The following is a 25,000-nucleotide window of genomic DNA, read 5'->3' as shown; positions in this document are numbered from 1 at the left end:
GGTGCCTGACTGTCTACCCTCGTACCTCAGCACATAGCTTTACTCTGAGATAAGCCCCCTCTCCTTTGCTCTTTCTCCCATGCTTTCTGTAGTTTGTCTGCAGGATGCAGGTTTTGAACTGAAGAGCGCAGTGGAGTTCTTACTGTGCCTTTCCGGTTCCAGCACAATCAAAGTTTTGTGTTGGGAATTGTCCTTGACATTCTTTCGTCCCACAATGGGGTGGACACAGTGTGCTGGAAACCATGACATCATTATCATTGACACAGACTTAAATAAATCACCTGCGTCTTGGCCTCTTTCTGCTTATTCAAGGATTCTTCATCCGAAGGAAGAAAGTGCTCTTTATTTTCACAAACCTTTCTCCCAAGGGTGGCTGGAAAATGCAAACTTTTACAAGTGTTTTCAAAATAAATAGAGTGTGTGGTTTTGGACAGACATGTTACGTTTGGTCAGATGTGCTCCGAATAGCGAGGTGCTCTCCGAAAAATAAACCGCCAAAGCCCCCACTTACAACCCATTCAAATTAAATAAATGCTGAGCGCGTGTTTGCGGATCCTCTGCCGCATCTGTCCTGCTTTTATTCGCCTGGGCGCAACGCTTTGCTCCCCATTTACACAACCAGCCCTGTATAGTCATAGTTTATATTCTACCAAATTAATGCTAAGAGGAAGAAAAATACCATGCATATATTATTTTAAATAGAAAAAGTGTAACGCGGGGTCACAGATTTTAGGAAGAGGGCAGGTTTAGGTAAAGAAAAGTCACGTTAGCCGAGTGTTGCAATGTTAAATTGTGCAACCGTCAGCTAAACGAGACTAAAAATGTAGATGGAGAATTGCAGCGTGCACTCCGGTGACCTGCACAAAGTGAGAAGCAGCGCGGGGTCTTGGTGAGCGTTTAATAATTTTTTGGGAAGCAGCGAGGCACTGTAACTTCTCTTTACCACAGAAGCAAATGACAATGAGGAAGGAAGTGCAAGCAGAAATCTTGAACATTACCACTATTATGCAAAAGAAAAAAAAAAATAAAGGGCTGTTAACTGTTTTCCCCTTGCTGACTGGGTAGATGTGCCCTCAGATGGAAAACTTCTGATACTTGTGACTCCTCACTACCAGAAATCACATGAGACGATCAAGGAAGAAAATCACAATAACTATATTTATATCTAAGGCTGAACTTCTCAGAAATCCTCTACCTCGATTAAAATTTCTGGTAGGCTGCAATAAAAATATCAGATGCGAGGCTGGCCTGGCAGATCAATTATCATAATTGACAACGTTTTATTAATACATATTGAACTCCTAAATGTTTTGGACGCGAGATATCCCCGTGAAAATGATCCTTAGAGAGGCAGGATGCCAGATCTGGGAAAAGAATCAAGGCTGGCTTGTCTGCTGTACAGTTTCAACAAATATTTTTCATCTGGTCTGCATATTCTATGCTTTTGTACAAATTTAGCATCTGTTTGTACCTGCATATTTTAACTTAAGAGCTTTCATTAATTTTTTTTTCTCCTTTTTTTTTTTTTTAAAGCTTCAAAGCCATAAACATGTATATTTATACCACCGTATTGTACGCTGGTTGTAAAGCTCTGAATTAAGCCATTCTGTGCTTTAGTTTTGATTAGAATGATACAATTAGAACCTGTTATTCCACCAACTAATTACTTGTAGAATGTGACATCTGAAGAATACTACAAGATTACAAATTTAGGAATGAACGGAGAATGTGCTCTGTTGATATTATTCCCCTATCTTCAGTCAAATCATTGTCATGGAAATGGATTAATACTGGGCCAGTTTCTGTCCTCATCAAAATCTTTCTCACAGAAAAATGAGTAATAAGAATCTTAATGCTTCGTGTATCAATAAGATTTTAATAGCGGGCTTTGATCTCCTTGCCAGTCCATCACTTGATTGGCCGAGCAGCATCCATCTTCCTGAATCATCATTGACTTGTGTTCGTTTCTGGGAAATTCTTCCTTTTTCTTTTCTTTTATTTTTTAATTTGGTTGCCGTTGAACCATTTCTGGGTGCCTTTTGACATTTTATTTCTCACAAGTGCAGCTAAGTGAAAGATCAAAGCAGTTTTTCCACTTAAATCTCAAATACTAAATTCTCTCACTTAAAAAAAAGGAAGATATTTTATGTTTGTGCAAATAAAGAAAGGCTGGCATTTAGGAGAAGTTGAAAAGGTGAGAAAGAAATGTTATATATATTTATTTTTGCCCATGAAAACCCTTTGGAGGGTTAAATCTTACCCAGGTTGTGTGTATGATACCTGTTGCACATGAACTAGCAAATTAGCAGCAAGAAACCAAGTTTGACAAGGACTCTGAGGCAGGCTTTAACTTCTATGAAAATGCTATTTCAACACAATTCCCAGTTTCTTGGAAAGCAAACCAGTCCGTGATAAACACATAGTAAATAATTCTACACATATCATGCCCATTTGCATGTGAATTAACCCGATTTATGGCCATAAAGGCAGAGTTTCTCAGAGCACAGAAAGACGCAAAGAAATCGTACGGGCAGGGAAGGACTGCCCAGAGTTGAGAATTTGTCACATTTCTGCACCACTTGATATTAATGCATGCTGCGCTTCAAATGAGGTTAAAATGACGATGACAGCTCAGAAGATCTGCGTGGTGGTAGATAGAAATAGAGATATAAGAACTTCTTCTATCTGCCTTTGTATTTGCAGTTCCTTCCAGGTATAGATCTCGCAGTGGCTGTTAACTGATTATTTCTTTTAAGTACGGAAAAAAAAGAAAAAAGAAGACAAAAAAAAATCCCTTTTTATCACCCGGCTGCTTATTAGATTTGATATTGGGAAAAGCCCTTCTTTTAGTCCGAACAAACAGTTCTGTTTTCCACCGCTGGCTGTCATGTTTAAAGTAAATAAGTTCTCGGGCATCCAGCACCGCTGAACTCATTCAGGCGCCAGAACAAAGCCATTGTATAGGGGTCCACAACAGCCCTTTTCTCTCCTTCCCGTGGCAGGATCTTCCCTCTTCCCGCAGCGTGCTCCCCAGCTTTGTAAGCAATTCAATACCTCCCAAATGCTAAAAGTGTGCGTGCTTTTTTTTTCCCCCCCTTTTTTTCTGCAGAAGAAATGAAGGAAGATTATGACACTATGGGGCCTGAAGCCGCAATTCAGACCACTGGAAGCAACGGTACAGGTAAGGCGAAGCGTGGGACAAGCATCGCTTTTCTCCTCTGTCCTGTAGAATTAGGTGTGTATGAAGTGAAGCTAAATTTAATTCCTTGTTTTCGTCAAATAATTGGGAAACATTTACATAATTCTTCTCCTTTTAAATTTTTTTCCCCCAATTTGATCAGAGTTCTCATATGGTGAGAATCCTTGCTACCCATCCCATGCCCTGCAATGTTTCAGCCCCTAATTCCTTTATATGAGCATGAGCAAGTAGTTTTCAGCAGTGTGAGGAGATGTTTTCCCAGCGAGGGCAAATCTCATGCAGTTTAAAGTAGCTGGGACAAGATACAGTGGTGTTTTGATGGGAGAGACTGTACAGAGAGGTTGATGATGAGGATGGGGTGCACCCTTCTTGTCAGCCCCAGAGTCGCATGGTGCACAGAGTAAGCTACTTCAGAGACTGAAAACATCTTTTCAGCAAGACACACATAAGCCCCTTACATAGATAAACAAATACACACACTTTAAGTGCATATTTATGAGATTAGTATGTTTCAGGCTAGTATTTTTTAAATTATTTTTCCACTTTCCACATCTCTCTCTTTCCCCTCTTCTTAGAAATCAATACATTTTATGGAACAAGAAAGGGAACAGAGATATTCTGCAGGCATCATCTCCGAGCCACCCCTTTTATTTTTTTCTTCTGAGCAAAACAGCAAAAGGTTTCTGTTACTATTTTCTAATCCCAATGAATGCAGGGGTTTACCATGTTCTTTCCAAAGGCCACAAGGCCCCTCTCCATCCTCAGCACAGCTGAACGCCATACATCACCCAAAGTTTCTTTTGCATTTTGTCACCATTTGAGATGTTGCAGATAGCCCCGATTTACACGGTTAAGAGTTTTCTAGTGTAAATACATTTCTTTGCATGCCATTATGAGATTTAGTTCATAGGTAATGTGCTCTACAAATATTACTGTAAAAGGTGGTACCTAAGTCTTGCAAGGATTTTATTACTCACACTTTCCTAATGTTGGTAACACCCACATAAAACCCCAATGCTCTTATTAAGTAACACAAGAAATTTACTTTATAATTCTTGAGGGGGAAAATAATAGGAAAATAAAACTGTGTCACTGCTTTTTTCATCCATTAGATTTATTATGCATGAAAGGAGGGTGGCACCGAAGCACAGTTTGCCGTTACGTATACACTTAATGATCTTGCTGTACAGAACTGGATATATATGTATTTTAAAAGCTTTTTTTCACTTCCAAGGGACGTTAATAAAGTGACAAATTGTACTTAGCACTTGGAGAAACAGGACTTTAAGAGATGTCTGATTCAGAAATAAGACTTGATGGTTATCTGAATTACCATTACCAGAGCCTTTGAGGTCCCCTATCAGTCCGTGTGACTTCCTTTGCACATATTTTCCTTACCATAACAGGCCTCGACTCTTTCATGCTTGCAATGTGGTCTGCTTGAGGGGGAAGACTTCATGTCCTCTTAGCCCCTTCCCTTCCAGTATCTGATGGTCTCTTCTGCCTGCTTGGCTTTGGCCCAGCGTGGTGCACTGCAAACTCGTGCTTCAAAGAGTGCTTTGCATTTAGGTGGTCTACAAAAGCCGCTCTGGATGTCGGACCTGGCAATTCCTTCCCCAAACATCCCATGCAAAAGTCCCAGCCTCCTCTGGCTGGAGGTCAGTCCTTGAGCCATTGGGGATCCTTCCTATCTAGTTTGGGAAATGGTCAAAGTTGTCTTCTTCAGCCCCATTGCAGGCTTTGGGTCTGTGTTGGGTGTTTGGCCTCAATTCTTCCCTGCAGGTAGTAGGGGAATTTAATGCTGTTGTTTAATAAAATAGCTGAGGTGAGGCTGAAACTTGACCCAATGAAAGAAGATGGATCAGTGACTCCATCTTCAGCAAAAGCCACACCACACTGACCTTCTGGCCTCCAGAAAAGCCATTTAGGCCTTTCTACAGATTAACATGAGCTCTTCCAGATGGGCCAAGGAGGTCTCTCTCATTTAATACACCGTACCTCTCCCTCTTGACACCACATCTTGTAGTGTTCCATGACCTGTGCTGGGATAGGAGATACAGCTTCAGATTCATTCACACATACTTGACTCCAAAGTTGCTGTAGATGCATGCAAGAACTGTGCTGTACATTTAGCATCAAGTTCATTGCAGAATGTCATTAGTAGAGAAAGAAAACTAAAAGAAAAGGTCTCCTTTATTAAATTATTCTGCTATTGTCAGAATGGCCACTTCCTACTCAAAGAAGAAATCTTGTTATCCATACATTAATCAGCTGCATTTTTATAATGAGCCATGGAGGCTCTATAGTGGAAAAGCAAAAGTGACCCTCAGAGTGAAAATTTTAGTCTTTGGCCCTGCTAAATTAATTTGTAAATATTTCCTGGGGTTTCTGAAATGGTTACTTGACAAAATCATGTTTTGCAGAAGGGGCTCTTAAAAAGTGAATGACTACATTCCTATGGTTTATTTTCTTGTACCTCTTATGGTTATTACAACTGGGATGTTCACAGAAAATAGATGAACCAATTCCCTGTAAACAAACTGAAAAAAATGTCCTGGTTTCGATATTACAGCTGACAAGCTTCGAGTAAAGATCTCTTAATATAATTTAAAGAAGGGGAAAAATAACAGCCTTCAAGGGGGAGGAAAACAGAAGTAAAACTTGGCAGGTTGGAGGACAGGCCGTTTTCAGGCTGTAATCTGCGTGTACCAATGGGGGCCTCTCACTTCCTGGCTAATGAAGGCTGTGGTTTTATTAGCTTTGTTTGCGATTAAGGGCAGCTATCACCATCTCGCAGGACGTGTTCCCACACAAAATAACTGGTCTCCCAAGCTCCTTGAACCTCTCTCTCACTTTATCTTGAAAGCTCCTAAATGCCTCCAAAGATAGCTTTCCTTAACACCTTTTTATTTTTGTGTGACACAGCCACATTAGCTTTTGGAGCTGGAAATATTTCTGCTCTCCAGGCTCCAATAATTAATTAAAAAAAGTCTGATTTTGGGGAGGTCACCTGCCATAGAAATTCTTGCCTCACAGGAGGGGATGTGCAACGTGTGTGCAGTGTCGGTCCACGAGGAATCGGGGAACTAGACTTTCTGCATGGAAAACAAATTAGGACATGGGGTTGGAAACAAGACTTCTCCCCAGAAATTGGGAGAGAAACTTAATGGTTGTCGGATGGGTCTCTTTAGTAACACTGGGTGAGCTTCCAGCCACGTCTGAATGGTCAGTAACGTCGCTGGTGAGAAACCAGATACACATGGTCACCTTTTGCTATTTATGTTAATCTGCGCTGGTTGTATTGTTTCAGTTAAGGATCTGTCAGCTTTTCCACTAAATCCCCTTGTTTTTAGGGGTTTATAATGTAGACATAAACATTTGCTTTAGCTCCCAGATTGCATGCACAGACATAGAAGCTAAATAATCCAGAGAATTAGGAAGCCAAGGCCAGTAATATCACAGCAGCCCTCCACAGCCTGTTGGATCAGCCTCAGAAAGACTTGGGGGCCGGCAAGGAACAACCTTATTTGGGTTCAAGTTTGGGACTGAATCTCCTAATATTAAATCAATCCTTGCTTGATGTCTTGATTCCCCATCCTATAAATGAAGTTTCAAGCCCCAAACCACCCTTCCCCAGCCTTCCTGGAGGAGGAGGACATGGGATGTTCCTCCCTTGGAGTCACCCCTCCCTTTCCCCTTCCTGCTCCAATATCTCATCTCCACATAAAATCTCTTTTTCCCTGCTTCACAGGTAATGTTTACTGGGTCACATCTTGAATTTAGCAAGAAATAAACTTGTTTTCCTTGGGTTCTCGGATAAGCCAAGAGATGAAGTAGCATTAAGCCTGAGGATGGAAGATCTTGCGACAGTTGTAAGATCTAGGCATAGCAAGGGAATGAAAAGCCAGGTTTCAAACAGTAATGCCTCAGCTTTGTTTCTGATAAAAGCAAAGTAAAAACCATAGTGTGATGCTCCTGTGCATAAGGTGCACTTCAGTAGCAACCATTTTGTTGTATTTCTCTCACAGCAACAAAATGGAGGTAAGGGTCTTGATCTTATCCTCCATACTTATGTCCTCCTTCTATAAAACTTGCTTTTTTGTGGGAAAAAAAGGAGGTATTTCTCCTCATGCTGCTAAGAAATGATAGTAAGGTTTACAGAAGGACCAAGGGAGGAGCACTGTGGTGTTGGAACGATTCCCTACAAAACCACTGTGATAGGAACAGAAGTTCCTTTCCCAAAACAGGTTCCCATGACCTGTGCCATTTGGTCACTGTCACTAAAATACTGCAGAACGGTTGAGAAGCTGCTCAGCTCATACGAAAAATAGGGCATATTCGTCTCAGCCAGGGGATTTGACTTTATTGGTTGAAGGGATGAGGTTTGTCTGCATAGCTGAATGTCTACTTTGATCGATGGCAGCGAGATCAGCGCTTCAAATTGAGCGCTTTCAGGTTCCTGTTGTGCCATCATCAGAGGCCACGTCTCATTTTGACCACCAGCTTCACCTTGACTTTTGGTAGGAAACCGAGACGAAGCATTTACCCATTTCCAAATACCAAGGAGCTGGTTAGTCTCTCATTTCCAGTGGTTACACACCAGTATAACCCTGTAGGGCCATAAAGCCTTTGATTTCCATGACTTTACTCCATATTGCTCCCTGGCGTCAGTGAGAGCAGAATCGTGACATTTAATATTTTACTTTTACATGGACTGTAGAATAGTTTATGGCGTTGCCTCATTTTCTTATTTCACCTAAGGAGAAATACATTAAAAACGTAATCAATCATAAGCTGTTCTTTTCATTTACGGTCAGTTAAAAACAAGTATCTTTAATGCCCTGTTACCAACTGTGTCTTCCAAGAGTTGTTAATAAAAAAAACAAAACAGAGAAAGAAAATGATCAGCTCATTTTTTTTTTCCTCATATATTGATATTAATATTTATCTATAACCCCTCAGAGTTTTTAGGGTCTTTCCTGTATGAGGTGTTCATACATGGAGGAGAAAAGCGTATTTTTAGCAACAGGATGTTTTGTGGTTGGGCATATATTATGTTTCATGGACATTGCATGGACGATAAAAATTTGGTTTACATTTAAGGGAAAGAAGGAAAACTCTTGTGCAGACTGTAAAAGTGGTTTTAGGCTCAGTATCATCGCTATGGTCTAAAACATGTGGTTTTCTTTGTAAAAATCTATGAAGCAATACCTTTTTTAAAAAAAAGCAACCTACTCTGCCATTGTAAGTTAATTTTTCAGGGAGGAAAAATAAAACGGGGAAGATGTTTTGAGTGATTCTCTTTGTGTTTAAACTGTGGAAGAGCAGCCCGAGGCAGGACCTCTCATAGGGGAGAAGTGGTTGTGGTCTTTACCACCTGCAACTAACACCTCCCATGCGGGGGCTTTCTGGGGGTCTGCGGGATTTGGGGCAGCTCAGCTCAGTCCTGTAGGTCGAGCTGTGCTCATGCCAAAAGCCATGGGTCCCCCAGGAACACCCTGAAGGTTCAGGTTCCCTAGATAAAGGATTACCTGCATTACCCGAGCCTCATAAACCTCTCCTGCTGCCCTGTAGAACCCATGTTAATTTAACAACACGCCCCTACTTCCATCCACACTGGTGGAAAGCCCACATTAATTTTATTAGGAGTTGGAGCATGACCGATGAGGGCGAGGACCCAGCTGTAGGTCCAGCATGAACATCACCTCCGACCTTAACCTTCCTGAGCTCTTGGGGAGGATGCACTCAAACCCCTCTTTCTTTCCCCCCCTTTCTCTCATTCCAGTGAAGAACGCAAATTGCACGTCGGACTTTGAGGAATATTTTGCCAAAAGGAAACTGGAGGAAGGAGATGGGCATGCAGTCAGCATAGCGGAGTACCTGCAGCGCAGCGACACAGCCATCATTTACCCCGAAGCCCCCGAGGAACTGTCTCGCCTTGGCACTCCAGAGGCCAATGGGCAAGAAGAAAATGGTGAGGCTGTAATTCATTTTTAGCCAGTACCCTGACCTCGTGCAGCTGTTGCAATTATAAATGCACTACATGCCTGGGTGTTTACCTTAAAAATTGAAGAACAGCTGCAGCGGCATGGAATTTCATGAGCAGAGATTGGGGCTGTAATTTCAGTGTATTGTGATTTTTTAGTCAGCAAATTTGTATTATTTGGCGGGCGAACCGAAGAGCTGAATTTAAACGGGAAAAAGGCTGGAGTTGGGAGTTTGGGAAGTTTTAGTTGAGTTTTAGTGCAGCAAAAGATGGTTTAGGTGACCCATTGCCCTCCGATGCCTTGATAAATAATTGGAAAAGCATCGGTAGGAAGGACTCGGTCAATGGCGTTAAGTAACGTAACGAGCTAGGGCTGGAGCGCGAATGGCCAACTGATGGGGAAAAGTATTTCTTAGTTTTCCAGAGGTCCGTGGCAGGAGCGATGCCCATAATTAATTTCCTGGCGGGGTCCCGCGTGTCTGCCGTGGGCGTGCGCGGACGCCGCTGCCTCCCGCCGCCCTCCGGTTGGAAGCGCCGTCCCTCCCTGTCGGGCAGCAGATTGCAGCGATTCCTCTCATACCATCCTGGGCAACCAGCCCATGAGCTGCCATTGATTTGTTGACCTTTTGGCCTGCCTTTTTCCCCCCTCCCTGCTTCTTCTCTCCCCGTCCTGGGGTGCAGACCTGCCACCTGGAACTCCAGATGCCTTCGCCCAACTGTTGACTTGCCCCTACTGCGACCGGGGCTACAAGCGCCTGACGTCCCTCAAGGAGCACATCAAGTACCGCCACGAGAAGAACGAGGAGAACTTCTCGTGCCCTCTCTGTAACTACACATTTGCCTACCGCACCCAGCTCGAGCGGCATATGGTGACACACAAGCCAGGGACAGATCAGGTGGGGGGCTGGTTTTAAGTGATTTCTTTCTGTAATAACCCCTTAGAGAAACGATATTGCTTTGATTGGCAATCATTATTAATTTTTCATGGCATTTTGAAGATGCAGATCTTTTAATGGTAATAGCTTTAATTGAGGTCTAAATGATTTTTTGATGGTCTCTTCTAATATGATTTAATAGTCTTATGTTCACGATCGAATGAGTGTGTTAATTTCTAATTTAGAAATTTTATTTGCACTTTAACTTGACTTTAGTTTCGTTTTTATGTTCCTCAAAAAGTGAATGAAACTGTAGCATTTTAATTATACATTATTAAACATCTCAGCAATTTTAATTCCATTTTTCACCTAGTTTTACTTTGCAGTGTTGCAAATAGGAGCTCCAAGACGTACTAAAAGACCCGCTAATATTTTTTCATTACTTTTTGAGTAACCTTTTCAATCACGTGAAATTATGCGTATTTTGTATAATCGTTTGTTAAACATAATTACACATTTTTTAGAATAACTCTTCCCTGCAGTACATATAGGCTATCATTCGTGATTGTGCCACTAACACATGCACTACGACTGCGGCATCGCTATCATTTGTGCAGCCCAGGAGTGGATCTGTAATAAATCACAGCAGTTTTTTCCTGGATGTGATGCATGTAATATTATATCAGTGCCGCGTTTAAGGAAATGCTGCGTGTCTCAAACAGGTGACTGAGTTTCCCTAGAGCTCCTAAACAGCCTCTCCATAGACCTGTGCCACAAAACTCTACCTACCAGCTAAAAAACTACTCCTGTCCTCACCAGAGAATTACTTCCTAAAGCCCATCCTATGGAGGGCTGTAATGGAAACTCAGATGGCATGGTTAAAACTTAAATACATAGATGTGCGCATTGTGTCAAATTATAAAGGCTTTATGCCGTGTTTATTTGTCTTAAAATCCTGAAAATCATGATCGGCTGTACGTCTCTTGGTGGTGTTTTCTCAGCGTAAGGTAAATTCAGTTAGGCAAACACACATCTCCTAATTGTGTGATTTTTGCAATTAGCATTTTTAAGAGAACCACATCTTTTGCTTGATCCTAAATCAATATAACTGATTCTAGAGCGGTTTCTCCTATTCTTTCCTTCCCGTGGCTTTTCCAGTAGACAAACACAATTTCACAAGTGTATTTTCCCTAACCTGATCCACCGTAAGGCTCTTTCTTTTGCTCTGCATCATTAAAAACACCGGAGGGAAAGAAAAAGCCCACAAAAACCCGCCTCGATATTTATCCCACGTAACCGCCTGAAATTTCACATGCGAGAGCGCGCCGGTGCTGGCGCATTATGAATGGTAGCTTTGGTGTTGAAAAGTCCCCTCATTTGCTCGTGGCATTTACAATTAGTAAATTAAAATGATTGTATCATATTAACAGTGGCACAACTAAAGTTTATAGTGGTCCTCGGAGGGCGATGGGGGGAGACAAAACAGCTGTTGCTGTTTGTTTATGCAACTCAGCAACATATGAGCGCGGGTCCCTCAATGGCGCGCGGCGGGCTGGGCTCTGCTTGATCTTTGAAGGTTGCTGCTGTTTGAACAAACCTCCCTGTGTCCCATGTAACACCATCTGTCTCGCCAGGAATGTGGGAAGAGGCAGCACACCCTCGCAGTTGTCATACCGTTTCGGCGCTGCCTTTTTTTTTTTTTTCCCCTTCTTCTTCTATTCCCCCCCCTTTTCACCCCCCTGCCCCTGCAATAGGCCTTTGTGCCGTGACCGCCTGCAGAAGGCTGACCTCTTACCTTGAGCATCCAGAGTGCTTGGCTGCATTATTACAAATATTACTGATTTTTTTAAATTATCTTTCTTTTTCTCCTCCCCAAATTCAAAGCCACGGGGCTTTCCTTGCTTGTTGCAAAAAGGTCAGCTGCCTTTGATTGCATCTTCACGCCACTTTTAACTTTCAACTTTCCCTCGCCCCTTAGAAGAGCACCGGGGGAAAACATGGCAGGAGAGGTAGCTCCAGTCTTCCCTGCTGCTCCGTGATTTTGAAAAACATCTCCAGCAGCAGCTCATGCTGGAGACGCAGTCTCTTCTGCTTGATAATGAATTAAATCTTACACGAAATGCCACTAACGACAGTGTTTCTGTCTTTCCTACACACGCAGTAAACAGAATTTTTAAACAAGCCGAGTCCCACATGTTCAGGATCTGCTAGGAATATTAAGAGCCACAAATCTTCTTAGAAAACAGTTTCTCTCATCGTAAGATACCTTAAAGCAACACATTTCTGATGAGAGACTTAGGAAATAATTCTAAAGCAAATATCGAATGCTCATGTGAAAGTACTTTCTCATTTGTTTCGGTTTACTGCCAACATTTTGATTTTTATTGCAACGCTGATGAGACAAATAAATGTACATGCAGACCTTTTGGGCCGCTTGATAAATTCAGAGCCACATTAATTTTGTTTTTGTTTTTTAAGCTAGAAATTCATGGTTTCTCTTGCATGAAATTCATGTCGGTATCTTTCGTTTTTGTTTTGGTTTTTTTTGGTTTTTTTTTACTTTTTCCCCCTCTCAGCACCAAATGCTGACCCAAGGAGCAGGCAATCGCAAGTTCAAATGCACTGAGTGTGGCAAGGCCTTCAAATATAAACACCATCTGAAGGAACACCTGCGAATTCACAGTGGTGAGTAGCGGAGGTGCTGGTGTGCTCATTTGCATTTTGTTTAATTAGCTGAGTTTTAAAGACTGCTTAAAATTTACACAGTTCTGCTTCTGGCTTCTCGGAGCTACCAAGGTATTTCAGGAGTGATATCTGAGTCATCCTCATTTATCATGCTGTTAATACCACGGTCTCGCTGAAAGATTTGGAAATAGTAAAGCTGCCTGCAAATAATATAGATGGTTTGTTTGGCAGTTTGAGTGCAGAAGTGTTCATTCATTGCTGTGCAGTCAGACCCTGAAGAGGTCTATAACAAAAATTTCTGTAACAAAAATTCCCCCCGAGTGAAAAGCAAACAGCTCATATTCTCAGATAAGGAGAAAGCACAAAGCATCTCCTGTTGAATAACTCGTGCATTTTGACTCTCCTGCTTGACGTGATACTCACTCTGTCCAGGCACAAACCAATGCTGACGTGGAGGTCCTGACATCAGGGCTCAGTTCCTCAGAGTGTGCTCATTTCCAGTGAAAAATCCCTTTCTTGGAAGGGGAAAAAAAAAAAAAAAAGAAAAAGAAGAAACAAATCAAATTTGAACAGTCTGGATTTGATTTGACTTCCTTTGCCACAGGGTACTCACCTGTGACTTGCAAAGGTCAGTCTGGAGCCAACCTCACACCTTGGTGGCTGTTGCCAGCTGGAGACCGTGCGTCCAAACTGACCTCAAAACCCGTAGAAAGACGAGGGTAAATCAGTGGTGGTGTGTGACCACATTCACAGAATTAGTATTTTCCTCGCTATTAATCAGTGGATACACAGATGATCAGTTGGGTATTAAATGCAATACAGTTCTAACAGCAACAATGATAATTAACATTTGGTTTTAATTATCATTTTAGGTGAAAAACCGTATGAGTGTCCAAACTGCAAGAAACGTTTCTCCCATTCTGGCTCCTACAGTTCGCACATCAGCAGCAAGAAGTGTATTGGGTTAATCTCTGTAAATGGCAGAATGAGAAACAATATCAAGACGGGTTCTTCTCCTAATTCTGTATCTTCCTCTCCTACTAATTCAGCCATCACACAGCTGAGAAACAAGCTGGAGAATGGCAAACCACTTAGTATGTCTGAACAAACAGGCCTACTGAAAATTAAAACAGAACCACTAGATTTCAATGAATACAAGGTTCTTATGGCTTCACATGGGTTTAGTGCAACTAGTCCTTTTATGAATGGTGGACTTGGAGCAACCAGCCCCTTAGGAGTTCACGCTTCTGCTCAAAGTCCAATGCAGCACTTAGGTGTAGGGATGGAAGCACCATTGCTCGGGTTTCCTGCGGTAGGCAGTAATTTAAGTGAGGTGCAGAAGGTCCTACAGATTGTGGACAACACGGTTTCCAGGCAGAAAATGGACTGCAAGGCTGAAGAGATCTCCAAGTTGAAGGTTTACCATATGAAGGATTCATGCTCTCAAGCCGAGGAACAAGGAGTTACCTCCCCCAGTATTCCCCCCGTGGGTCTTCCAGTAGTAAGTCATAATGGTGCCACTAAAAGTATTATTGACTATACATTAGAGAAAGTCAATGAAGCCAAAGCTTGCCTCCAGAGCTTAACCACAGACTCGAGGAGGCAGCTCAATAACATTAAGAAAGAGAAGCTGCGAACCCTAATAGACCTGGTAACTGAAGACAAGATGATAGAGAACCATAACGTATCCACTCCATTTTCATGCCAGTTCTGTAAAGAAAGCTTTCCTGGTCCCATTCCGTTGCATCAGCATGAGCGTTACCTGTGTAAAATGAACGAAGAAATCAAGGCAGTCCTCCAGCCTCACGAGAACATGGTTCCCAACAAACCTGGAGTGTTTGATAAGCAAACCCTCTTGCTGTCATCAGTACTTTCTGAGAAAGGAATGACTAGCCCCATCAACCCATACAAGGACCACATGTCTGTACTTAAAGCATATTATGCTATGAATATGGAACCCAACTCTGATGAACTACTGAAAATTTCCATTGCTGTTGGCCTTCCTCAGGAATTCGTGAAGGAATGGTTTGAACAAAGAAAAGTCTACCAGTATTCAAGTTCCAGGTCGCCATCACTGGAAAGGGCCAGTGCCAAGGTGGCGCTGGCTGCCACCAACAACACTCCCACTAAGGACTCTTTGTCAGCCAGATCTCCAATAAAGCCTGTGGACTCTATAACTTCACCATCTATAGCTGAACTCCATAACAGTGTTACTAATTGTGATACTCCTCTCAGGCTAACAAAACCTCCTCATTTTACCAATATTAAACCAGTTGATAAATTGGACCACTCTAGGAGCAATACTCCTTCTCCTTTAAATCTTTCTTCCACATCTTCTAAAAACTCCCACAGTAGTTCTTACACTCCAAACAGTTTCTCTTCCGAGGAGCTTCAGGCTGAGCCGTTGGACTTGTCTTTACCAAAACAAATGAAGGAACCCAAAAGTATTATAGCCACAAAGAACAAAACAAAATCAAATAGCGTAAATTTAGAACACAACAGTGTTTCCTCGTCATCTGAAAACTCAGATGAGCCACTGAACTTGACTTTTATCAAGAAAGAGTTTTCTAATTCAAATAATCTGGATAAAAGCACTAACCCAGTATTTGGTATGAACCCATTTAGTGCCAAACCTTTATACACAACACTTCCACCACAGAGCGCATTTCCCCCAGCCACTTTTATGCCACCAGTCCAGACCAGTATTCCTGGGCTGCGACCATACCCAGGACTAGATCAGATGAGCTTCCTACCACATATGGCCTACACTTACCCAACTGGAGCAGCTACTTTTGCTGATATGCAGCAAAGGAGAAAGTACCAGCGGAAACCAGGATTTCAGGTAAATTGTTGCAACCGTTTTTCTTTTGAAAGGCTAGAATTTAACATTTTGTGATATGTCCTCTTGCAGCAGAAAAAGCCCAAAGCTGTCTTCGATATTTCCAACAAAATTAGCAGAGTTTATTTTAGTCTGAACTTGCAAAAATGCAGTGGAGTAGGAAAACAAACTGCAGTTACCTTAAGGGTACCTCTACTTGGATTCAGAAGCAGCATCAATATCTTTGAATAAGCATAATGCTTATGGTTTTATTCTGTCGAGAGCTCAGTTGCTTCTTATTAGTATTGTATCTAAATATTAATAATAATGCCTGTGAAAAATCCCATCCTGCAGGAAAAGAAAGAAACTTTGTCGGGAAACCAGTCTCTGCAGGGCAAAACTACATTTTACCATGGGGAAAAGGAGCAGATCTTGGAAAATGCCCCCATACTCAGATGCAAAGCTGTATCCCTCTAAGCAGAGAGAGGTTCACGTGGCCTTGTAGCAGCTCTGTCCCATTGAAAGCCCTCAAATCTTCCTTCTCCGTGTTTTTCGGGAGGTTGTTCACCCACTGAGCATGGGAAAGGTGTTCTCTCTTCTCCTCAACGTCTAGAGGATGAGAAATGTTGACGCGTTGCTTCACCATAGCCCATCCCTTCAGCCTACCCTACTGCCCTTCCCAGACTACCCACCCGCTAATCCTGTCTGTCATCTGGAACAGCTTTGGAAAAAACCCAGAGATTAAATGAAATTATTTGGAGAGGTAGCAGCTAGGGCCCTTAATCGCAGACAAAGTCTTTCCCTGGACACGTCATCTGGGTCAGCACCGCTTCATGCCCAGGGACAACCTTTAATCTTTTTCTCAGGTCGCCCCAGAGCCAATCCATGAGCAGCGAAGGCTTTTGCCGCTTGCGTGCCTACAGCAAAGAGCTGCTCTACAGAAGTTGCGTACTTTTACAGGGTGTATTCAGTTCTAACGTATGGAGTTTGGTTAAATGAGATTAACCGATTATAGATTAATAATTTTTTTTTACATTTGCGCATGTTCCCCTATGTCCTATTATGGCCTATTAGTAATTTTACTGACTAGTAAATGTTTTATAGTTTCAAATGTGAAAATCAGGTATGGTTTTACATTACAGGCTGTAATCCCTCTTTGCACAATAGGAGCATAAATAGCGCTGCACCTCCATAACAGCTGTTCCACTATTCCAATTTACAGTACATCTGCCCTCTTTGTAAATGTATTTAAGCCTATTTAATCTTCTCTAATATTAATTAGTGCAAACCTAGTCTAAGAAAACCGAACTGTGTGATAGCAAATGGAAATGTATGTTATCATGCAAGTTTGCACTCTCTTTGGATCAAGACAAAATAAATATCAAGAAATTTAATAATTTACTGATCCACATTCATTATTGCTTAATGCTGAAGGCTGTTTTAACATAGATAGAACATTGATAAAAAGTGTTATTAATATTCCCTATTTCAAATTACAAAATTAAATATAAAAATATAGCTTGAGGCCTTTAGTCGGGAGACATACATTTAAATGGATTGCATAATAATAACATTTGTACCTAAATATAAAATTCAATTAAAACCTTTCTACGGATACAGAATATATCCAAGTTTCAGTGTTTTGAAAGGAATGATCTCTTTGCTGTTGTTAACACTCATCCCTGTAAACTATCACAACACCTTTTGCCGTCCATGAAGAGCCTCCCCTTTGCATTTTCCAGTCCTTGGAAATATTTAGTATAGATAGGGTAAATACCATCCACTTGTGTAAATCATGTTATTGCAGAGTGCTTAAAAAAAGTTGGTTGAAGGCAGACAAGCAGGAGGCTCCTCATTATTTGGAGGATCTTTAAGGTCCCTTCCAACCCAAACCATTCTGTGATTTCCACATTTGCCATCAGCTGTAGTTTCATTACCAAAGGGTTCCTAATCGAAGAGGGACCACCATCCCAAGCAGACATTATTTTAACTTTCTCGGGGTGGTTGGTTCCTCTGTGGGAAGGAGCAGCGGTGTGGAAGTGGGTGTCGCTGACGGGTGGTTCCCTCGCAGGGAGAATTGCTTGATGGAACCCCAGACTACATGTCCGGCCTCGACGACATGACGGACTCCGACTCCTGTCTGTCCCGAAAGAAGATCAAGAAGACAGAAAGTGGCATGTACGCGTGTGACTTATGTGACAAGACATTCCAGAAGAGCAGTTCCCTGCTGCGACACAAATACGAGCACACAGGTAGGGGGGCAGTGCGTGGCGAGGAGAGGGTTGAGGTGCATCCTGTGCTCTTTGTGGTATTTCATAAGTACACTTGTGCAGTGGATTTTTCAGCAGGTGCTGAGGCTTTCAATAGGGAAAAATAATATATTTTGCTCAGTTCAACTGTTTTTTTTTTTAAATGGTTATTGCTTAGGAAAGGATTAGGATTAGGGACATGGGCTACTGGCAGACTTAGGGCTGGTTCGATGGTTGGGCTTGATGATCTTAAAGGTATTTTCCAACCAAAACCATTCTACGATCCAATGAAAGGACTGCTGGAGGTGATGGGGTGGATCTCAGCAGGTGCCAGGTCAGCTCATGTCCTGCTGAGCATGGTGGCAATCGTGGTGCTCGGCATCTCACAGGACTAGCTCGCTTCAAATAAGGCAGGACCTAGTGCTCTGAAAGGAGTGCAACTTGATCAACACGACGTCTGGCACGGGAAGGAAGAGTGTCAGTGTATTTCTCATTTCTTTCACACTATCTGACCCCGCAGTGCTTAATCCAATAGAAAAACTTCCACTGACGTTAGCAGCACAAGAGATGGCTCTGGCGGAGTTATCTCAAAGTAAACAGCTCACAGGGGTTGCTCCCGCAGTGATTTCGCACGCCAGCAGCGCAGGCAGGTTGCATTTCGCTTTTTCACTTCTCAGTTAATGCCCAGGGAAGGTTTCCTCCTTTGCTGAGTAGGAACTAATTTTTGTCTAGTTCAAGGAAGCTTGCCAAAGCTCACCACGGATTGTCAGCTTAAAAAATATTTAGGTTTGAAAACGACCCTCCATCACACCTACGCCGGCCATGGTTTCCTCGCCCACTGTCAGCCAGGATGGGCATGGGCCCAGAGGTGAGGAACTCTCCATGGGGATGCATCAGCTCAGCTTGTTTCAGTTAGGGGAGAACGGGACTGGAGCTCCCCAAATAATAGAGATATCAAGTTATCTTAGACAAAGGGAATGTGAATTATCATGTGAATTATTGTGCAGCAGGACATAAACTAAACTCCAACTTCCTAGAGTTAGAAAAAGCTTACTCAGGAGGAAACTTTCCTTAACTTTGAAAGCTGAGTCCCACTTTAGGAAATGAAGCAAGTCACATCGTCCTTCAATCTCACCATGTGATGGTAAAAACCTTTTACCTCTCTATTAATACATCTTCCAGGTCACACATAACCATTTGGCATTTCACATCTGACAAATTCGCTATCCAGAAGTGGACTGTGCCTTTAAAAAGAAATTCTTTGCTTTGTTATTTTACCTTCTTATACTTTTCTTCCCAATTTTAAGCTAATCCCACACAGGAAAATAAAGAAGGAAGTTAAAATACACGTGGGATTAGGAAAGAAAATGAAAAGCAACATTTTGGACTAGATCAGCCAGTTCATTGGTGGAATGTGCTTCCCCCAATTCAGATCAAATTGTTTATTCAGTAGAAGAAGCTTTGAAGGCTTTACGTCCCTGCACCTTTCCTCTCCTGAATGATTTTATTACAGCCATCTGCAAACATTATGGTTTACTACGCTACTACCGTAAAGCTCTTATGTTAGAACTGGCCTTCATATATATCGGGATCTGGACATATGGTTGAATCCCATAAAGTTGGTAGTCCATAAGGTCGACAGACATATGGCTGAAAGGCTGAAAATCTGACAAGCTGAAATGTGTGCAATCACCTTGATTTGCAAAATAAACTGCATTTGTAAAAGCAAAAATATGTTCTGGCCCTTAAGTAGCACGGGAACCTACTGCCTAGAAAAAAACCACACAGATGTGGCGTAGGGACTTCTGTCCTTCTTCTTTGCCCTGTCCCTCTTGGCTTCGCAAATCTACGTCCGTCAGCTTTATGGGACTCAGCCTTACGATCCAGAACGTGTATGTGGTCTCGTCTTTAATACGCCAGAGCTGCAGCACATCACCAAGCTCGAGCGTGGCACTCTGCGGCAGGAAGGATGGCCTTGTGGCAAAGGCACAGGCGCTGGGGCTGCCTTGCCACAGACTTCCTCTGTGACTTTCAGCAAATCGCTTCATCTTTCTCTCACCTTCGCCCATCTTTGAAATAGAGGGAAATGATACCAGCCCGCCTCTCCGGGGTGTTGTAAATCTTAATCCGTGCAGGCTGAAATCCTGCAATGGAACTCGCTATGTAAAGTGTGAAGTATTATTAAGGACGCGTTTGCTTTCGTGGAGCCTCCGCGCCTCACGCTAACGTTAGCTGGGGGTGGTTGGGAGCTCTGAAGACCTTGGCTGGGCTAGCCTCCATAACTCATTCACAGCCTTCAGGAGACACGCTGCACTGGGACTTTGGCTAATGGCTTAGCATGCATCTCGAGTGAATTTCAGAGTCATCTGATAGTTTTTGGAAAAAAAAAGCTTGTAACTGCATTAATAACATAGGTGTGAACCTGCAATCAGTGTTCAGTGGAAGGAACTGAACTGAAAGTAACACCATCTTCTGCATTTGGGGTCGTTGTAAGAATAGGCCTGGATTTTTCAATCAACTACTTGAAATATGAGAAAAAGCTTTTTATCAGAGTGTGCTGCTGTTTTCTGACCAGCTGATCACGATCCAATGTTGCTTCATTAAAAACATATTTTAGGAGGAATTGGAACACTTCCTGGAGAAGCACAAATAGTGAATATTGTGCTTCTATCACAAATACTGCAGTCCTTTATCCTATGTAAAAACTTCTATGTGCTTTTTTAGGTCGTCTTCTTCTGATATTTGAGCAATCTTTTCTTTCTTTGTCACCACTTCTCATTGTCCACATACCTATTGCAACCAATGCTAGAATGAGGGGCAAAAGAGTCAGAGAAGGGCACCTTCCTGCTTTGCAGCCCCTAAAGATTTACCTCAGATAAATTATTTGTTAATTATTATTCTTCTGTGCTACACCAACTATTGTAAAGGAGAAAACAGGAATGTCATAGACACTGTGGTGTAGGTGAGCTTCCCTGCCAGGGCAAAGAAGATGAGATTTGGCCAGTTCTTTGTGTCAACCCAAGAACTTTAGGTAGGACCACGCGGCCACAGATGAAGGATCTCTGCGATTACCTCTGCACACTGTGCCTGCCACAGCTTGAACGCTGTAGAAAAAGGGGCCCAGATTTCACAACCCATATTTTTTAATTTACACAGTATTAGGGGTGTTTTGCAATAGCTTCTATCTTTAAACAGAGAAGTCAAATTTACTGTGTTACTGCAATGAGTGAATTGCAGTGGCTCTGGCTGATCTGAAATCTAGTGTAGAGGCCATTGCTTGCTGCAGGACCAAATTCTGCCAAGTTCATTTTGGGATGCACTAGAAAAAGAGAAATATCCTAATTCCAGGGTAGAGATCCAGCCCCTCTTATCATCGGCGCCGCATTGGGCTGCTTCAGGAGTAAGGTGAAGGTCAGGGTTGTCCTGGCGTGGTCAATGCCCGTGTCTGCTACGCATCAGCTTTAGCGCAGCTTCACAGGGAAACTCGCAGCGTGCCTGCTCCGCAACAAAAGCTGGAAACAGTTTTTCAGAATCCTACCTAGAAATCTGAAATCCTTTCATTGTTGTTCTACATTACATCATGTTCTATTTTATTACTTGTGTGGGCTGTCGAGGGCCTCATAGCTGTGCTAGTGCTTTCATCCTTTCTTTTTCCACTGTATATTTTATTAAGACCTCTTTTTTATTTTTGTAGCTTTCATGCTGATGCAAGCACTAGTTTTATTTCCAGATTGATTCTGTAAACTAAATATTGTTCTTGAGCCTGGTAGCAAATCAGCTCTCTCTGGCTAGTATTTTGAATTCCCAGCTCAGGAGTTTTCTTTATTTAGAGCTTGATTCATAAAAAATTTACATGCTATTTAAAGGTTATTTTTTTTTCTTGCTTTACTCTGATACAAGTTTAGAATTCCCCATTTCACACTCAAATAAAAACAAAAAAAAAAAGGCTTATATTCTATGCTTCTGAAATTTGTTTTGTAGACAAGGTCTCCTATTCAAAATGGGACAGGTGCAGCTTGGGCAATTAGATATAAATTGCATTTATCTTGCACCTTTGACCGCTTCGCTGTGCTCTGGCCGCTAATCCATCTCCATTGGGACTACTTCTAACATCCAAACCCCCAAGCAGCTTCAAAAGAACTGCCTTTAAATAATAAAAACAGTCACAAAAATGCTCCCTTCTTCCCTCCAAAGAGTAGGATTTCTGGTTGACCCTCTCCCATAGAAGAAAGTCCCACTTGCCTTAGGCGAAGGATGGGTGATATTCGGTCTGGGACCAGTGACAGCTTATGGTCCGATGTCTTAGGACTTTTATAGCACTGCAAATGGGAAATGCATAGTTTTTTGGTCAAAGACGTTTAGCCCAGGAAGACTGAGAGATATTTACTGTCAGAGATGTTGTTGCTGTTGTTTTGTTTTAACAGAAATGTAATTGTAGAGGCTTCGCACACAGATTAGTTATAATTTCACCTCTGTAAATTGAGCGCAGGCTCCTGTGGGAACCTCTTTTTGAAGATGGTGGAATGAAAAAGCCCAAATATTTCCTTTAGAAATGTCCTTGCTGTCCATGGGAGATGAACACAGGTCATCTCAGATGAGGCCTGGTAAAACCTGTGAGGTGGAATGTCCAAATCTGCTTCCTTTCAGCCCATTTCTACTCCACTGATGTTATGACATTGCATGACAATGCTCTTCAGTGTGTGTTAGCTAAATAGCTGATACAACAGCTGAGACTACCTACAATTGGAGGTTCTCCCCATCCACCTACACTTGTAGACTTCTCCCCATCCACCTACACTTGTAGACTTCTCCCCATCCACCTACAATTGTAGGTTCTCCCCATCCACTTACAGTTGTAGACTTCTCCCCATCCACCCACACTTCCAGGTTCTTTTCATCCACCTACAGTTGTAGGTTCTCCTCATCCACCTACACTTGTAGACTTCTCACCACTCCCAGTGTAAAATACCTTACTTCAGCTTTATTTTATGGCATTAACTGTAGGGATTAGGCACTGCTTTTAAATGGCTGAAACACTGGGTTTTGCACACGGGGGAAAAAAATACTCTTCTGCAAATGTTCAGAAACCTGATACATTTTAAACCATATTTCAATTAGTGTTGTAACAGCTGCACGCCGCGCACTGCTAAGGTATGTTGTGTGGTGTCTGAACAAAGAACTTTGCTCAAGCTGTCATGTTCCCTCAGATCAAAAACTGAGCCCTTGATATGGATGTGCTAGACTAAATAGCTCTAGTATAGCCTTTTCAGTAATAATATAAATTAATATGAAAATAGGAGGTATTTTAATCTTCTCATTTCTAAATTAATTTATAAAATATGGATGATTCCCTGCCAGGCTACCTCTGTGCTGGCTGAGGGGAGGCCCCAGGTAGCATGAGCAGGGGCTGTAACATTGAATGAACACCGCATGCAAGGGATAGGCAAAGACTGAGGGACGAGCACATCACCCAGCCTTGAGGAAGGTCACATGGAGGCGAGTTTGGATGAGAAGCAGTGGAGGTGGTTGATTTCTGTTTGAGGAAGGCAAAAGTGCTGGGCAATTGGATGGAGCACAGCTGTGGGGTGAGAGGGGTGTAGTAGGCATCAAATGTAGTGTGCATCGAAAAAATCAGGAAATTTGAAGTATCGGAGAAGGAGCAGCACTGTGGAGAAGTGGAACAAGACAAGGGTTGTCAATGTTAGGGAAAAGTAAGTCAAAGGGAGGGACTGAGACAGCGTGGGCAGTTCAGTGAGGAGAAGGACATGAAAAAGGTGATGAGGAAAAGCAGAAGGTCTACGAGGAACAAAAGAGGAACAATTTCAGCAACTATGGAGATAGCAGCAAAGGGACAGTGGCGTGTTGCTCTGAGTGGACACAGTAGGACAGCTGGGACAAGGCAGATGTATCTGGTGCACCCAGTGTTGGGAAAGCTCCCATCTCACCCATGGGGGTTTTCTTCTGGCAGCACTGGGGTGTGGGGAGTGCTTAGGTCAAGAGTGCTTTGGGATTTCAAGCTAATTTGAGTAAGTGACTTGATCATACTAAAACCTCCCCAGCTAAGACCATGGGATTTCCCCACTGTGGCAAATCTTGTGCTCTGAATAGCATGGAGATGCCTCTCAGCTCTAGATTTGGTGCACCCCTTGGTCAAGGCTGGAGGTTCAAAGCCAAAGGACGCGTACAGCTCAGTCCCAGAGTTTTCTTCAAGCTTGACTTTGAACCAACAGGTTAAATTGGCAGAAACACATATTTAGGAAACAAATCATAAAAGCAATACTGCTATAATTCAATATATCAAGGTTGAATTTTCAATTTTAATGTAAAGGGAAATAAATAATCAAATAAAGAGGCCCTGTATGTGTGCAAGCTTAGGAAAGTCTCATACAAAGAAATGCAGTTTGAATCCCAGTCTTCAGGCATCCAGTAATTTCCCTGTCACTCGGGTTATTCTATCTGTGGTTTCTCCTGTATTTTCCTTCCTGACAGATCTCCCCTTCATTTCATAACATACAGTTCTTGGCTTCCTTGAGCATTCGTTAATCACACCTTATTAAATGTGAACTTTCACAGTGGGACTTGAAGGTAGCTGTGACTGGATCGGGCAGAAAAACTGGCATATTCCTTGGTATTCGTTCTTAGCAACCTTGCTATGGAAGTGAATTATTTTCTTATGCCTGACTTTCCCTGCTCTCGAGTCCCAGCAGTGACTGCAGAGGAAAAGAAAGAGGATCAGGTTCATAAAGGCGCAGTTTGAGTTTTCCTGGAAGTTGAGATCCTCCAGTGGTCTGAAAATACTTTTTCTTTTCTTGCTGGACTTCCATGTCGGTCTCCCATCGTCCTGGCCTTTCTTTTGGGGTTTTCTCACCTACCCTCCACCATCCTCTTCCTCTCCCTGCTCTCGCTTCTCCAAGAATTAATGAAATACCACGCTTTTACAGCTGATGGGGTGGGAGGGCTCTGGCGTGGAGTCTATTCCCGTTCTGGTCACATGCCACATTAGCTAAGTATGATAAATACGCCCGAGGAATCAGGCCAGTTCACTAATAAGTTCCTAACGATCTGCTCCAGGAATAAGACATGCAAAGCAGGGCTCCGCATTTCAGGAATCGAATACCAGCGTTTTTATATGCGTAAAAATAGCATGAAATAGAAAATAATGACCAATTGGCACTGTCTCTGCCTGCA

General features: G+C 42.5%; 1 protein-coding gene across 1 annotated transcript in view; it reads left to right on the top strand.

Annotated features, from left to right (window-relative positions):
- Positions 1–25,000, top strand: part of ZEB2 (zinc finger E-box binding homeobox 2) — a 30,924-nt gene that overhangs the window by 2,610 nt on the left and 3,314 nt on the right. The window contains exons 2-7 of the mRNA XM_010189557.1: positions 3,110–3,181; positions 8,985–9,173; positions 9,867–10,081; positions 12,637–12,745; positions 13,618–15,587; positions 17,635–17,815. Coding sequence (XP_010187859.1) covers positions 3,110–3,181; positions 8,985–9,173; positions 9,867–10,081; positions 12,637–12,745; positions 13,618–15,587; positions 17,635–17,815 — 2,736 coding nt within the window. The remainder of the gene's footprint in view (positions 1–3,109; positions 3,182–8,984; positions 9,174–9,866; positions 10,082–12,636; positions 12,746–13,617; positions 15,588–17,634; positions 17,816–25,000) is intronic.

This window comes from Mesitornis unicolor, unplaced genomic scaffold (assembly GCF_000695765.1).
Source record: "Mesitornis unicolor isolate BGI_N332 unplaced genomic scaffold, ASM69576v1 scaffold6448, whole genome shotgun sequence".
Lineage (NCBI taxonomy): Eukaryota > Metazoa > Chordata > Aves > Mesitornithiformes > Mesitornithidae > Mesitornis > Mesitornis unicolor.
Note: the sequence above shows the minus strand (reverse complement) of the source record. Positions and strands in the feature narration are given on the sequence as shown.